Below are 16,081 nucleotides of genomic sequence, written 5' to 3'. Positions count from 1 at the left end.
GTCTTCTGCCATAAAGTCTTCATGAAAGAGTCTCGCCATTCGGTTGGAGAGGAAGGACATAACCCAGCTAGACGCCCCACTAGAGAAGTAGGCAGTGTCTTGTAACCGGATAGCTAGGCTGGCATGGTCAACAAGGTCAAAGGTCGCTGTAAGATCTAATAGCATCAGAAGAGATGCTTTACATTTGTCTACTTGCTTGCTCCTTTGTCCAATCCACAAGGACCCTCCACCCATGTGATCTTCCCTGGTAGATTCACCCCCGGGGTTGGGTTCTGGCAGCCTTGTTTTTCTCTTGGTTACTTGAGGAGGGTCCTAGGAGGGTCTTAGGAGGGCTAAATGTGAGAATGCCCTCGGATTTCTCACAACATACAAACATCTATAAAAGCTTAACTCATGCAGCACTGCAACCTAAAGTCAAAAAGCAGAAAATATAACGCGCATGGTGAAAAATGTGGCCTTTAGCAAAGCAAACAGGCATTTCTTGTAAGACGGCTGTGCTGTGAGGTCTTTATAATGGGTCTCGTCACGAGTTAGGCGGTATCCAGACTGGCCCAACTCGTGATGAGACCCAATGTATTTAAATGTGTGTCATTCTCGTCATGATGCCTGAATGAAAAAGACCCTGAATTTGGTACTGATAATTTCCAATATGTGTCTGTGCTTGCAATTGCCACTTAAAAAAATAATTAAATTAAACTTCTGAAGAATGGTCATAAGTAAGGACTGGGAATATGAAATCTGTCGATTTGATGCCAAAAAAATAGAACATGCAAGAACCCAATTCCTGCTACAACTCATCTGACCAGATAAATGAACTTCTCAAACGGGTATGCCTTGTTGCATGTGAAATGAGTCTCACCTAAAACTCTAAATGAGTAGGCATCATGTGCATTCTCAGAATCAATCAACATGGTTACAGCATGGAATGTGTAGTCCCTCCTTCTCTCATGGGTCCCCAGATCACCCCCTGGACATGTGATCCTGACAACGGAAAGCCTTTGCTTCCGGGAGTTGGCCATCTAGGGAGCTATCAGGCCTGTCCCAGTTCACCAAAGAGGCTTTGCTGTCTATTTGCTCCTCATTATCCTTGAACAGGCCTCAGTAGGATTTTGTTTGGTTCTAACCCTGATTTGTTTAGCTCCACTCATCAGTACATAATATTTCAAAATGGAGGCTCTTCAGAGGATAAGAAGTCTCATTTGCAATGGGGTTGTTTAGCATACGTAGACCTCTTGGAGGCATGTCTTAACTTCGCTATCAGAAGTACTAATTTCCAATTAATTTCACGGTTGGGGATCTCCATTACTAGCGTGCTCCCCTCAAACGTCTTGACTCCAGCTTTGTTCCTTGATCTGCATAACTTCAAGCAAAGAAGAAAACAACTCTGCAAACTTGAGAGAAGAGAACCTATCAAATACGGAACCACTTTGAGTTCCTTATCCTAAGACAAGTTCCATCCCTAGAACTGGTGTTTATCTCTGCCAGGTTGTTCACTGATAAACACTAATGCCTAGAAACTGGGCTCCAGTACATGCTATGCTTAATACATAATTTACCACTGCTACTGCCCTACATGGTTTGATTCTGTTTCCAGGGGTGTGAGTGGACAGATGTTTTCACTGGTTCGTGGTCAGCTGGTGAACTTCCATCTCATCCCCCTTTTAACTTAACTCCACCTACTTTGGGATCAAGGAACACATAATTTTTAACAAGGAAATTCCTGTTCCCCAAGCTCTTGTTCAGGTTCTGAAATGGTCATTAATTCCACTAAACCTGCAGAGGGGGTTTCCCCTCCATTCTTCGTGGCCAGTGATTTTCCAAATGGGTTTCAGCTTCTGGAGGTACTCTCCAGGGTTCAATAATTCAGGGTCAGGATCGTTAAGTGACACAGCAAGGTCATCCAACTCAAGGGATTCTAGGTGAGGTAGTGCTGGTTCAGATGGACAACACCACATCTATGGCATATGTCAGGAGACGGGTTGATGCATATCAGCGGAAGCATGCATACTGTAACAATGGTGTTAAGCCATTGAGTCAGGACGGGTTTGGGTCAACGAAGACCCTAGTAGAGTGTTCTTAGTTCCTAGGAACAAAACTTTGTTTTATTCCTTGATTTAACTAGATGCAATCCCAAATATTATGGAGTTCAAACGAGCAGCACCAACTCTGTTGCATTGGTCTGACAAACAAATGCTGCACCTCTATCCTGACACCAACAATTGAGAAGACCTTACAACCCACCCTCATTGCAATCTTCCTGTTATTGCAAACTTTCATTCATTCTTTCTCTTGTTATTATCCTTCCATTATGTCTGAGTAGCTTTTGTTTGATCAGCAAAGTGAGGTCGTACCTGACCTCAGAGCAGGTGTCCCCCTTTCCAATCTGTAACCTAACCCGTTATAATTCCTTCCAGGATGTCACCAAGGGTAACGTAATAAGAAATTATAATGACATCATTGCTCTAAATGTAAACCACTTGCTGCAAACCTGCCTCAGCACCTGCTTTGAAAACCTGGAGTACCCTCCTCTCACCTGGATATCTTCACTCTATTTAAGCCCAGAAGGTAGAACAGGCCCTCTAACGTCCTTTCATTCTTCAAGCTAAATTTGCTGGACGTCCCACCTGCCAAATTTAAATGTAGAGGTGCATGGTGGTAGGCTGCGGCAACCCTCTCTCCCAGAGCTCGCCATCTCAGAGTCTTGAAGTCTTTTAAGAATGAAGTAGAAATATTTCTGCTGAGCTGATTCTGTGGCTCATTCTTTATGTTGCCAACAGAAAGGATACTTGCTGTCCATGTGCCTAGAAGCACTCAAGTCTGTGGTGCCTAGAATTACAAATACAAAAATCCAGAAAAAGCAATCCACCTCCACAGCTACAAGCAAAATAACACTTGCAAATCTATGTGGATGGTTGTTTGTTCAGACATCTTGTCTGGTGCTGTTAGCAGGAGCATCTTGGCCATTCTGGATCCCATTTGGGGAAAACCTCTAGGGTACCCAAGTGCTAAAACATCAAAATCCCGATACGTATGCTTGTACCCAACCTTATTTCACCGCTGACTGGCAACTTTACACTGGTCAAACGGTGCAACAAAATTATCCACATTGACTAACCACACCAAAGTAGACGCTTGCACAATTAGTGCAAATGCCACTTCAAAATGATCACACAAAAGTGAAAAAATATCTGGTAATGCCGCAATTCATGTGATCGGTCCAAAAGTCCAGTCTCAGATTTGATGGAAGATCTATTAGCTGTTCCTGCAAAAATCATTAATGATCAGCACTTCGGTGTGCAGATGAAATATTGAAACATTTGTTTCTGTTCATTCCTTTTTTTCCTACAGACAATCCAAATCGCCTTCATTTTTGAAAGTCTGTAATGTGAGATGTCAGAGTTTCAATTTGTCAAGCAAAGGATAGCAGATAAAAACTATTTCAATAAAGACAGAAGTCCAATAGGAGTGTCGAGGCTTGGACATTTTACTTTGAAAAAAGTAAGCAAACATTAGAGCTTGGTTTGAATCTTTCTGTTATACATTTTGGTTGCCTAGTTTATAAGTACTCTCATTGTAAAATGGCATACATTTAAAACACACAATTTGATAGAAGTGTGTGCTGTTGTTTGTAAACAGATTCGCGAAGTACATACCCCGCCCTCGCAGCATTACACCATTTGGATACAAGAGGGAAACAAAAGAAAAAAGCATTGGTTTTCCAGGGGCTGCGAACTTCGGCCCTGTGACCAGTGAAAGGACCATGCCCAACTTTCCAGGAATAGGCTGACCTGCACACTATCATTTCACATCTTAATCAAAATACAATCTGCTACGTAAAAATGCCTGTACGCTCTGCTGTTGTCTATTTTTAGAAATGAGCAACCCCGCCAACATCTGGGCATCAGTAATAGGGCTTTAATAGGAATTAATAAAAGCCCTTTCATGAAGTGAATCAGGGATGTGATGGTGTCTGGCACATAGCTACCTACATTCTCTATGTTTATGGTTAAAGCTTATATATGCTTCATGTACTCCATAACCAGAGCATTGGTAGTGTTGAGGATCAAACACTCAGCTTAAAAAAATGGGAGCTTCATTGTGAGCTGGGTTCAAACTTCTCTGTCACTTAATTTGTATGTGAACTGTTTTGACCCAAAGTGGCCTATACATGGTCTACAGGTAAAACAAAATAACAAGGACAGTTTTACAAAATATCATTTTACATATTAACCAAGGAACAAAAATATCAGCCAGAGAGGATAAAGATAGAAAAAAGGGAGGCTGAGTTGCCAAATTAAAAAGAAAAGAGCATTGGTCATATAGAGGAGACTGAACTTTTAAAGGCTGAATTTGAGCAATGAAGCGATTATAGTGCATGGGTTTTACAGAGTTCCCCTACGAGTATTGGTGGCTTAGTAGAGACTGAAACATGTACTCGGTTAATCAAGGTGTTAGGCCTCAGTAAGATTACCAATGCCCTGTCCACGTTATGAGTACCTACTATATCGGTAGAATGTATATTTGGCAAAAAGAGCATTCCCTGTAAACGGAATTAAGCTGTTTCTTTAGTTTTCAAAACCCCCACCTGAAATGCAAAGAGACCTCAATGGCTGGAGAGTGGTGATTTTGACAGAGCCAAACGAGTCAGCTGTTGAAGACTTGATTGCGCTTGAAATGTAAAATACCTGTGACGCAGTGTAGAGGGGGTGGGCAGATGAGTAGCAGCTGGACACACACTTAGGGAGGAAAGTCCTTAGCTGTACTCAAGAACATTTCAGAAGCAGAGGGTACTCTGAAAATAAATCCACCATCTTCTGTGTGAACAATAATTCAAGGAGAGCATCAGTGCTGCATTGTATATTAAAATATTATGGAGCACTTGGTTTATATCGTGCTAATTTCTGAAAGTACAGTAGAAGACACATTTCTACTGTGCATTTTTGCGCTGATGGTATGCCATGGGTGTTATTCAGGTTTTTAAGCCCTATCATCTCCTGACTAAATACTATAGATAGTAACAGGTTGAGGAAAATAAGTCATATGAGATCCTTGGTGGGGAGGATCGAATCTTGAGCTTGTAGAGCTGAGGCGACCTAGGTGAGTTTTCTAACCTTTGGCCGACTAAAGCTCTGGCTATGGTGTGCTTTTGCACCCAAGAATGGCACTCCCTGTGGACAGGGCATGCATGTGCAGGCAATTCACCCACTATTAAATGAAAAGGAGACGTACAGTGTCAAAATGATACACAACATGTACAGGCACTATTTTGCATTTATAATGGTGGAAAGAAGTGTCAACACAATTCTTTTTCGGATAATAAAAGATATGTCCAAATGTCTCTAAAAAGTACAGTGTGGAAATCCATGTTAGATTCGAAGGCTATAATTACGTAATAAACATAGCCATGAATTTCGCCGGATGGTAGACACAAGTGGTTTTAAAATATACACTTTTGTTATTTAATAAAAACAAGGACCTTCCCACAGATAGTCCACGGAGCTCTGTACAAAGTGCAAAATGCAAATATAAAATAATAAACAATGATGGCCACATGCTATGCAAAGGGCAAAAACACGGAAATTATCAACGTAATTTTGGGAAATACTAGATGGAGGCAAGAAAACGTCATGAGTCGTCAAGAACGAATGACAAATTCAGAAAAGAGAAAAATTGTTTAATTGATTCCAAACATGTAAAAGAGACGGAGCAAGCAGGGGAAACGGTAGAGAATTCCAGTGTAGAGGAACAATAACCTTAAATGCCTGGCCAGGTGTCATTGTTTACTTAAATAGAAGAGTTTCCAGAGAGTCAAATGTTCTCAAGTTGGTGCTATGGCTTTAATACTGCTGTTAAATACTGGCAGATATTTCATGGAAGCGGGTAGAGCCCCTGCAGCAAGCACAACTCCTCCACCGTTGCCTGAGGGCGTAATGGCCGCACAACCCATAGGCTCCGTATTGCAGCAGCTAACTATGGGTTTTACTGTTTTGAAGACCAGCTCAGAAGAGATCTTCTTTTGGGAAGTAATTGCTAGTAGTTTTTGAATAACATTTTCATCTGTAAGTATTGGAGGTAATCTGAGGAACAGCAGCGCTAGTACATTGGCACACAGCATTGATATCACCACTTGTTGGAATCGAACAAAGTAGATGTCAATACTAGGTTGTAATCAATGGTATTGGAAATTAGCAATGTAAGCCTACTGTGTTCCATCTGATTTTAACGAATAAAGAATGAGTTTCTACCAAAACAAAACCAAAGAAAAAAATATCTAAATTATTTTTTTGGGTGGATCCCACCACCCTCGGTTTGCCCATGTTTAAAACCGCACCCCAACCGCCTCCTCACCCACCCCACATATATATATTTTTTTTAATTTGGTATTTTGTTGTTTTTGTTTCGTTTAAAATGAATTCTTTATTTTGTATTTGTTAAAATCACTGGATACCAGTCTACTGTATCGATAACACCCTTCCCTTAATGAGGCCTAGAGATTCGTGTGTATCTCAGTAGCCTTCTAAATATCACTGAGCCAACATTACGCCAGCTGAAAATGAATCTGTTTGTGTGTTCATTAGACATGATGCATTCAAAGAACTGCCCCATAGACTGTGGCGATATCTACTATGGTGGGACGCGGAGGTCGGGGGTCTACACTATCATGCCGTCCGTAGGAGGAATGCCAACAGAAGTCCTCTGTGAAATGGACACTGAAGGTAAAAACACACACGTATGTGCTTGAGGGAACTGCGGGTATTTTTAAAATGTCTGGCTTTCAAGTTTGAGCAGTTTCCTTTCCTCCCCTAGGATGATATGAAACGTGTGGCTTATGAATGGTAGTGGAAACCATGTCACAAGCAGTGTAGAACCCGAGAGTAGCATGTGTGAAAGGACCCTTTTCCTTTTCCACTTGAAACCATTGACATGCGACATGTTTAGTTATGGACCCTATGTGTAGCTAGGAAACCACCCAAAGGGATAAAACAATCAAAGTCCTAAGGGGTGCAGCAGACAACTCTTCCATTGGTACTAGGCCTTGGTTCACAGATGGACCTTTAGCATCACCAGGTGGGACAAATTACCATGGTATTTAGCTTGGAGAGTAGACAATGGCATTGGCGGATACATACAGTACTTTGCCTGGATGCTCTCCTCTGTACTTCTAAGCTGCTGATTCCATTTGAACCACTTGCAAGTCACTTCCTGACATTTGTTTTGCTTTTCCTATAAGCTTGGTGTTTTGTTAATCTTATTGCAAAGAGTGCCAGCTTTCCTTTTTTATGTTATCATGTTTGTATTGGTAATGACATGCTTTGTTGTGCGAGATTTGTGATGGCTGTGATGTGCGTAATTAGCAACCTCCTGTGTGCAAGATGGCAGTAACGTTATCTGCTCCCCCCTGGTATGCTTTGAACTCCATTGCCAGTCGTCTGAACTTGCCTATTTCTGTGTTTATTTCACTTGTATAAAGAGGATTTTTTTTTTTTAACCGGTTTGTGGAGAAAAACATTTCCCTGGAGAGGCAAGTCAATTTCGGCCTTATTATGAGTTTGGTCGTATCTCAGTGGTGAATCTGTCAAGGTATCACCAAACTGTAATACCGTTACCATCACTTGGTCCAGCAGTATTACCGCCAGATTACAATTGGAGGTAGGTGATGTTAGTCCCCATTATTTGGAGTCCATAGGACTCTATAGGGGATTTCAGTGGTATTACTGCCAGCGGTAATTCCGGTGCCAGCAATATTGCCAAATTGGCACAATTTTCGGTGGTTAAGTGGCGGAAATACATCCAGCTTCTTGTTGGAGGTTTTTCCTTCACCTTACTGCCAAACTCGTAGTTGGGCGGTGTAGTAATGTGGCAGTGAATTTACCGCCGCATTTTACACCCCACCCAACTATTAATGAGGGCCAATATATGCCCAATATTTATTTTTGCAGTGAAAACACACAACAATCTTTTAGTCTGAAAATACATACTTTAATGTAAAATGTCGATATAACATGGGGAAAGGCTAGCAGGACCGGGCATTCTACGTCCCATATCAGACCAGCAACTCTGACAAAAGGATTGGGCTGAAGGAGCGTTGTGTACATGTGAAGATCAGTTCTGGGAGACTGTCAAAGTTCTGCTGAATTCTCGTACATAGCAGGCTCGCCTCCATGAAGAATGGCCTGGGTGGGCCTGGGCCACTCGCCCCACAGACAGCCGACCTCATCACGGATTCGCTTCATAGCTCCGGCGATCGAGGCATGCATTAGTTGTGATGCTATTGTTTAGCTCTTCACGATTTGTATATTTCCTCATTGGCAACTAGAGCCTAATTGGTTGCAATTGTTTTGATAGCTTACGTGCCACTAAAATGACGTGAAGACAGCAGCACATGACTTCAACTAGTACGATTAGTGGTGAGGGTCATATGACAACTTGGATACAATTGTTATTTGCACAGTTTTAGGAAAAGCTTCCAAGAAATGAAACGACAATTAAAAAAAAAAAACATCAAAGTATCTAATCAAATGTATTTGGAAAGGCACTGAACAATTGTCAGCTATCTAATGTGGAACTACGTATATAAAAAATGAAATGTCAACTTGGATCCCCTTACCACGTGGCCTCCCAACCAGAGTCCTTAAACGTTTGTCTTGGGAGGATAGCTCAGGGGCAATGTGCTCGCCTTGGAAGCAAGACGGCACGGATTATAAATACCCTATTATATCATCATATCAACCTCAAGATTTCAAAAATGAAGGCATTCAAATTCACATAGCACGAGCAGACCACTCACTCAGGCCAAACATCAATCTATAATGTAAACTTCCCATGACTCCTATATCATCATCCTCATGACTTTGTTTCTATCGGACAGATCTTAAAAGTCCCATACATTAATGACTCATATATATAGCTCTCATGATGCTGGACTGCAGACCTCTCGCAATGTAAAAGAAAGTTAGAGGAGAGAGCGGAGAGCAAAACATCAGAGGGGCAAAATTATGTGAGATTGCTCGGTTGAGACAGACCCAAATGCTTTGTGGAAGAAGTTCATTTTCTGTATTTTCCTAGAAACGGGGGGTCCAAGGCGGTGTTTTGGACACATGGAAGAGAGAGAGAGACAGAGAGAGACACAGAGAGAGAGAGTGAGAGAGAGGGAGAGAGAGAGAGAGTGTGTGCCTATCTGTCTGTGTTCCCTAGAAGTCACGTGTCTGAATTCCAAAATGGGAGACTTTGCCTTTCATCGTGCTTGTCTTGATAAAATGTGAGCTATTTAGTTGGGTAACTTGGATTCAAAGCCCAAAGAACTGGCATAATTGCAGTAGCAAATGTTATACAACATTGTGTGCATGGAACATTAGGCAGTTTTGGCAGGAACATTGGGGACATTTGGAAGAACATCACCGGGATTTGAAGAGAAATTGCAGGATGGCATTTCTGGGAGAGTTGGGAAACATCTTGGAGAGAAAAATCATCACAGTTTACTGGGAACTTCACTGAGATTTAGGAATATGCCATTTCATGTGTGGTCTTCCTTGCCAAGGTGAAGTTTTTTTGGACCATGCAGTGCTACACAGGGACCACCATTTTGTTTGTCAGAATGCATTCTGGGCTTTGTAGTGCTGTTGGAGAGGTACATCCTCTGTATGATGCTATGCAAGGGCATCTGCCCTAAGTGAGGCAGAGTGCATTCTAATATGTGTAGTCTGGCAGAGCTTCGGTACAGAGACAGAATGCATTCTGGATCCTGTAGCCCTTTTGCAGACGGCCTTGAACTGAGTGAGACTGTGTATTATGCAGGCACCTGCATCCAGTGCTTCAAAGCACCTTATGGGGCATGTATGCCTCGAAAGGCATCTGTTTTGTGTGAGTAAGAGTGCACCTATATGAATGTGGCCATGCCTGTGACTCTAAAGCGAGTGCAGAAATGCATATTCCTTAGAACACAGGGAGCTGGGATTAGGAGATATTTGATTTGAGGTCAGCAGAGTTTCTATTGTGACATATAATTAGGGTCTATGGTCTTTATTACACGTCCGGCGGTAACCGTGCCGGTAAAACCGGGGGATTATGACCATGGCGTTCCGGGAAATCCGGCGCTGGTAAATGTTAATCCCCATTCCCACTTGAGTCCGATAGGGCTTAATGGGAATGGGGACCACGGAAGCACCGGCACCATTAATAACGGTGCCGGTGCTTCCGTGAAACTCTGTCGACGGGTGCCGTTCTGCCCGCCAGGTCTGACTCGTAGTGTGCCGGTCCGGTAACAATGGTGCCAGTATGCTTACCGGCACCGTTTTTACCGGACCGGCACACTTGTAGCTAGGCCCTATGTGTCCCAAAAATCCAAACTTTTCCCTCAACACAGCTGCCTCAACTTGACTATGGAAGTCATTAGAAATTTGCTGGTATCCCACCGGTATTTCCGGCAACATACTGGTAAAGCTGCATAACCGTCTCAGCTGCCCGATAGCCCAGTATTACCGGGATATTACGAGTGGTGGAGTGACGGTAAGTTCCCGTTCCCCATGGCATGGGAACTGCTGAATCACCAGCAATACCAGTGCCGGTGATTCAGGCATGTATCTACTGGAGGGGGCCTGATCTACTGGCAGATCAGGTCTGTAGGGAGATCCATGGCCCCCACTGGCAGACTTGTACTTTGACAGTCCTAAAGAATTCTGGTGCCGGAATTACAGGCATTTTTCCAGACCGGCACAGTTGTAATGAGGCCCACTGAGTCAAGTGATAAAGAAAAAAAAGTGCTATTTCAAATACAAACTGTTGTTACCAAACCCCTGATTTTAGGTATGAGGTTTTTACCTCATGCTGTATTTCAGGGAATACCACATGCGGTAGACACTGAATGATTGTGGTTGAAAAGCTTCCATAGGATTGCTGCACATTTACCCCTCCACTCACAAGAATAACCAATAGAAAAGTGACACATGCGAACATAGAATGTGTAAAGTCTACTAAGCCCATCAATTCGAACTATTGCCAGGCTTGATTAATCGCCTGGAGCCTCTCCAGTGCATCCCTTAGGCTTAAAGAACTCAGAGGTGTTCGGAGACTCAAAGCAGAGTGTTTTTTTGTTCTTACTTGAATGCTTTTGTAAAGGTTTTCTAACCATGTACAATAAAAGAAATAAAATCACTACTTTAAATTCACGCCTCATTATTACAGTATACATTCTACATTCTAAATTCACAATTATGTACATCTTTAAAAAAATAAAAAAACAATATTTTCTCGAAAAATTCCATTCTAAAACTCCTTTCACAATTCATATCAATATTGCTTTATTCATGCATTCTAAAGAATTGAAGTATAGGTCACATCCAATTAATTTAAATGATCGTTTCAAATGTTAGAATAAGACCGTGCTATCTTTATTCTTTTATTACAATGCTAGCAGCAAGGCTACTCCAGAGTGCAAGCTGGGGAGGATGCAAGGATAGCACTCGAGAGGAAGGGAGTGAGACATAAAAAGACAGCGGTGAGACCTAGCCAATCCTAAAGTGGTGACCGGGGGCGCGGAGCAAAGTGCAACACATTTTTCAAGGGTTGCAGCCATTCAGCTTTGCAGATTATTGAGTTGAAAGAGATTTCAGTTTAGCTGTAACTGCTATTGGCTGGTAAAGTGCAGAGATGTGCTTTACCTTCACAAAGAACAGTACCGGACTGGTAAAAATGGTTGCAAAAGTAGTGGAACTATTAACCGTTCCGGCTCACTTCGACCGATGGCCTTCAGAGACTTCCTGAAACACAAGCAGGCAGGCTCCAGTCCACACAATACTGTGAGGAAATTGACGAGGGAGCAGTCTCCAAGGACAGACATACCGCCAAACCTTTTGTACCACAGCAGGGTGTGAGATCAGTAAGTGTTGGGAGGGTGACCCTTGGCGTACCCAGGGACGGTGCAAGCTCCAGGCAAACTAGGCGGCTAACTATGGTGTGTGCCAGCAGGGAGCGCCAAAGAGCAGATTTTCCCCTCTGCTTTCACGAATTACAAAATAGATGTAACCAACCTGAATTAAAGTAGCTGCATTATGTCTTCCTGGAATAAGGGGGGGGTGGCCTGCTGCCAATCACAGTGCTCACATGTCTGGGAGTCTCCAACATGGCTGCGGAAGCAGGGCTATTGCCATTTGACACATGTTCTTGAGCAGCACAGTACATAGACTGGCTCCAATAAAAGCACGGCGGCCTAGCGGGAAAAAATGCTGATAAAACAATGTGGTCAGAACCAGATCACTGACCCACAGAAAGTCAACAGTCATGATGCAACCCACCTGGAACTTCTGGGGGCAGAGCGTGTGCCAGGCAAAGTGCACCCCACACGAAGAAACAGGAAGGAGACGGGGTGGGTGTAGGGGCCTCATGCAAGTTCGGCAACAATGAGTTCAAGGGGAATGGGAGGTTTTGCCGCATCAGATTTTGTAGTAGCATATTTTGATTTTCATTAAATGGATTTTGCTGAAAATATATGTGAGGGTGGGTTTGGGTTAATAATGTAGCAGGAGGAGATGCGCGGGCGGTCCCCCCACCTATATTTGTGGGAGAGGGCGCGGGAGGGCAGATGCATTTGTGGCAAAATCAATTATTAAAAAAAGAATTCAATTAAATCTACCACGATGAAAATAACTCGGCGAAATCAGATAGAACCAGTTAAAGCGCTAAATCCACATGATCTCAGAATAGGAAAGTGTGCTGTGCTTGCATTACATTTACTCCGAAGCATTTTCATTAGCATGAAATACCTGATAGATATGCCTTTCTAAGCAGTGCTGGAAGGGTGGACTCAGAGGACTGACCCCACAACTGACTAATTGCAGCGTTTGCTCTTAGGTGCTAGGAATGCATAGTTATTCATGTAACTTTAAAACGACTTCATGAATTCATTTATTTTGGGCCCTTGCACTATTTCGAAAGTTGAATGTCTTTATGTCTGGATGAATTAACAACTGCAAGCATTATCTAGCATTTCTTGGAAGGTTAACAGAAATGCACAATTAATTTATAATTATGGAATGTACTTTTTTCAAAGCAATACTGAACCGTACTGGTCAAGCCTTGCTGTCTCTACCAGTATATTTATGTCTAGTGCAGGTAAAAATCCAAGATAAGCATGCTGGCTGAGAATATGTGCATGCTACGTGTAAAGGCGTAGCACTCAACCTGTCAAGGTTTTATGTGGGTCTCCTGATGTTAAAATGCTGGTCAAACCTTTAACTGACTGTGAAAAGTACTAAACGAATTAACACTTTGGAAGATCATACTAGCAATTTGATGACGGAAAAAAGGTCTAAACCTCCAAATTGATGCCACTTTAGCAACTTGGTTAAAATTCCCAGCTGCACAGCGCAAAGCCCGCGTTTAGAAAACCTGGTGGAAGCAGAGCTTTCACCACATCTTCACTCCATCGCATGGCGGCCGGGACAGCAGCCACTGTCCCATTCTCATATCTGAGTCTAATGACAGCCCAATGGTGGTCATCAGCCTGACCAAAGAATGCTCACCAGATGGATCTCCTGAAACACCAGATGGTGCTTTCCACCTGCTTGTGGATGATGGCGGGATGGCTCACTCCTGTTCTCATCTCCATCAATGCCAAAGCAATTCTCTCCACTCACCATCAAATGCCGTCGAGCAAGGGGTTATTTCTCTGCTATTCTTGATATCTGGAAAGAGGATGTGAGGGGGATGCCTCCAGAGCTAGCAATGGTGGTAGCAAAGCTACTGACAACCACAGCCACTAACACACTCTCCCTTTTAATGACTCGAGCAGTGGTTTCTTCCACTCTTGGAGGCGGGGCAGAGGCAGAGATATGACAAGCATAGCCAGTGGTAGTTCCGCCTCCAAATCGGGGGGGGGGTGCCTCTGCTCGGTGAGGGCCATTGGCGTTGGTGCAAGGAAGCAATAGCCTCTTTCCAACAACCTCTAAGTAGACACTGACTGTATGTAAATAACGTGGCTCACAATAGCCCAGACAACTGCCTCACGGAGGCACACACGTGTGGCGGTGGGGGATAGCTGTGGGTAATTATTTTCTACTGATATCATAGATTTGTCATCCTTCTGCCTATTTGTATTGATAATCCTTCCATATCTGGACAGAGTTTCTAATCCAGCCTCTATATAATATATTGTGTATGTGTAAGAGACTCATTTAATTTTACCTAGTTCTGAGAAAGGTCTAAAACATGATGCGAGAAACTGCAACTTGTGGACATGGTGGACAAGATATGAATGTGCGATGAGGGGATTGTATAGTCAGAACACATGGGGTTGTCAGTGGGGGCGTCAAAATGACCTTTCGCTTAGAGTGCCAACATTCCTTGCACGCGCCCTGGGCAGAGTAGGAGCTCTTTGGGGATTGGTAAAGTAGGATGGAGCTTTTCCCCAGTAGGGATTCTGTGTTTGGCAGAAAGCACAGAATTCAATGTGCTGCTTCGCCATTAGCATGCATACTGGCTTCAGGAACAGGATGTCATAATCTGAAGGTTTCACTTCAAATGCAAATTTGAAGGGAATGTTCTTTATACTTTTTAGGCCTATCCATGTTTTTAGCAAGAGGCAATTTCCACATGTCCTTCACTCACACCCAAACACGAAAACACAAGAAGCCCTCCTGACCATCGCACGTGCTTTCTGGAGTGTATCAGAGAAAGAAGCAGGCCACGGTGAATTGAACTGACCCCTTGCTGTACCGTGGGCTGAAGGTGTCCACTTCAGCAGACCATAAAGCTTTGCCCTTTGCTGCACAAAAGCTGAAGCTTTTTGTAGCAACACCACAGGCCAGCCAGCCAGGGTGTATGGTATCTGCTACTCTTCTGCTGATACCTCCGGGTACGTAAGGTGTTGAAACCTTGGACGTAGACAGCCAAAATGACAGGGGCATACATGTGTATCATCTCAGAAACACCCATGTGCCACCTGCAGCTATAGCCATGTGCCCTCCTCCAGCCTGTGATTGATGATGTTCACCTGTGATTATTGTTGGGCTGGGATCATGTTGACCTTTTGTTTGGGCATTGAACAGGGGGGCATCTCAATAGCAAAGGATTCTCATCATCTCTGACTCTCTTTTCCAGGAGGGGGTTGGACCGTCATCCAAAGGCGACTGGATGGGTCCGTCAACTTTAACAGGACCTGGAAGGAGTACCGAGAAGGCTTCGGGGATTTGAATGGCGAGTTCTGGCTCGGGAATGAGCGCATTCATAAGATAACCAGCCAGGGGGACTACTCGCTGCGCATTGACCTGGAGGACTGGAGCAACAAGCACAAGCACGCGTTCTACCAAAGATTCAGGTACCGCGAGGCAGGTCCGCACTGATCTATGGGGAACACCTAGCCCTCCCCCTTCCTCTGTATCCTTCCATTCTATGATAATATCCTACAGAAGAAGTATCAAAAACTGGAAACAAAATTCCAGATGCAGGTCAGCTACTGCGCACAGTAATTCCCCACGTTCAATGTAAATAGAGCTGTTCTGTGCCTAGTAATGGCATTTTATTGACACTAGTTAGATGGTATCCAGTGATTTTACCGAAAACGTTTTATTCAGGTGATTTTTTACCGAAACAAATGTACTGAAAAAATACTGCATTTAAAAAATATATATATGGGGCGGGATGTAAGTGGTAAAACAGATGGGGTGGGGGTTGGGAGTTGGGGGTTAAACACATGGGAAAACAGAGGGTCTGGGGGTTGAGCCCCCCAAATAAAAATAAAAATACAAATATTTTGTATTTTTTTGGTACATTTGTTACAGTAAAAAAGTTCGGTAAAATCAAATTGAACCTAGTTAGATTTTGTTCTGCTTATTATTCATTTCATTCTGTGTACCTCTACACATCAGTCTCCAGGGTGAATTAAGGGGTAGAGGTGTCAGGTTGACCTTCCCGACAGGTAGCTACAAATTGGCAGCAGACGTAAAGGAACGGGTAAAGGTCACGAGGCCCGCCGAGTATATTTATTTCCAAGCTTATTTAAGCACCTCGCGCCTCAGAGAGACACATTACACTCTCATTATACGTAGAGTCTCATGGTAACTAAAGGTTGGCAAGTCAAACGGAGTGA

At 43.3% G+C, this 16,081-nt stretch overlaps 1 protein-coding gene across 1 annotated transcript in view; it reads left to right on the top strand.

The window, feature by feature from the left end:
• The window catches only part of LOC138453120 (fibrinogen-like protein 1), a 360,090-nt gene that overhangs the window by 316,357 nt on the left and 27,652 nt on the right, over positions 1 to 16,081 (top strand). The window contains exons 4-5 of the mRNA XM_069605665.1: positions 6,579 to 6,716; positions 15,094 to 15,310. Of these exons, the coding sequence (XP_069461766.1) occupies positions 6,579 to 6,716; positions 15,094 to 15,310 (355 nt within the window). The remainder of the gene's footprint in view (positions 1 to 6,578; positions 6,717 to 15,093; positions 15,311 to 16,081) is intronic.

Source organism: Ambystoma mexicanum, chromosome 4p (genome assembly GCF_040938575.1).
Source record: "Ambystoma mexicanum isolate Mex_15411 chromosome 4p, UKY_AmexF1_1, whole genome shotgun sequence".
NCBI classification, from domain to species: domain Eukaryota; kingdom Metazoa; phylum Chordata; class Amphibia; order Caudata; family Ambystomatidae; genus Ambystoma; species Ambystoma mexicanum.
The sequence above is the reverse complement of the archived record's forward strand: the minus strand, read 5'-3'. Positions and strand labels throughout refer to the sequence as shown.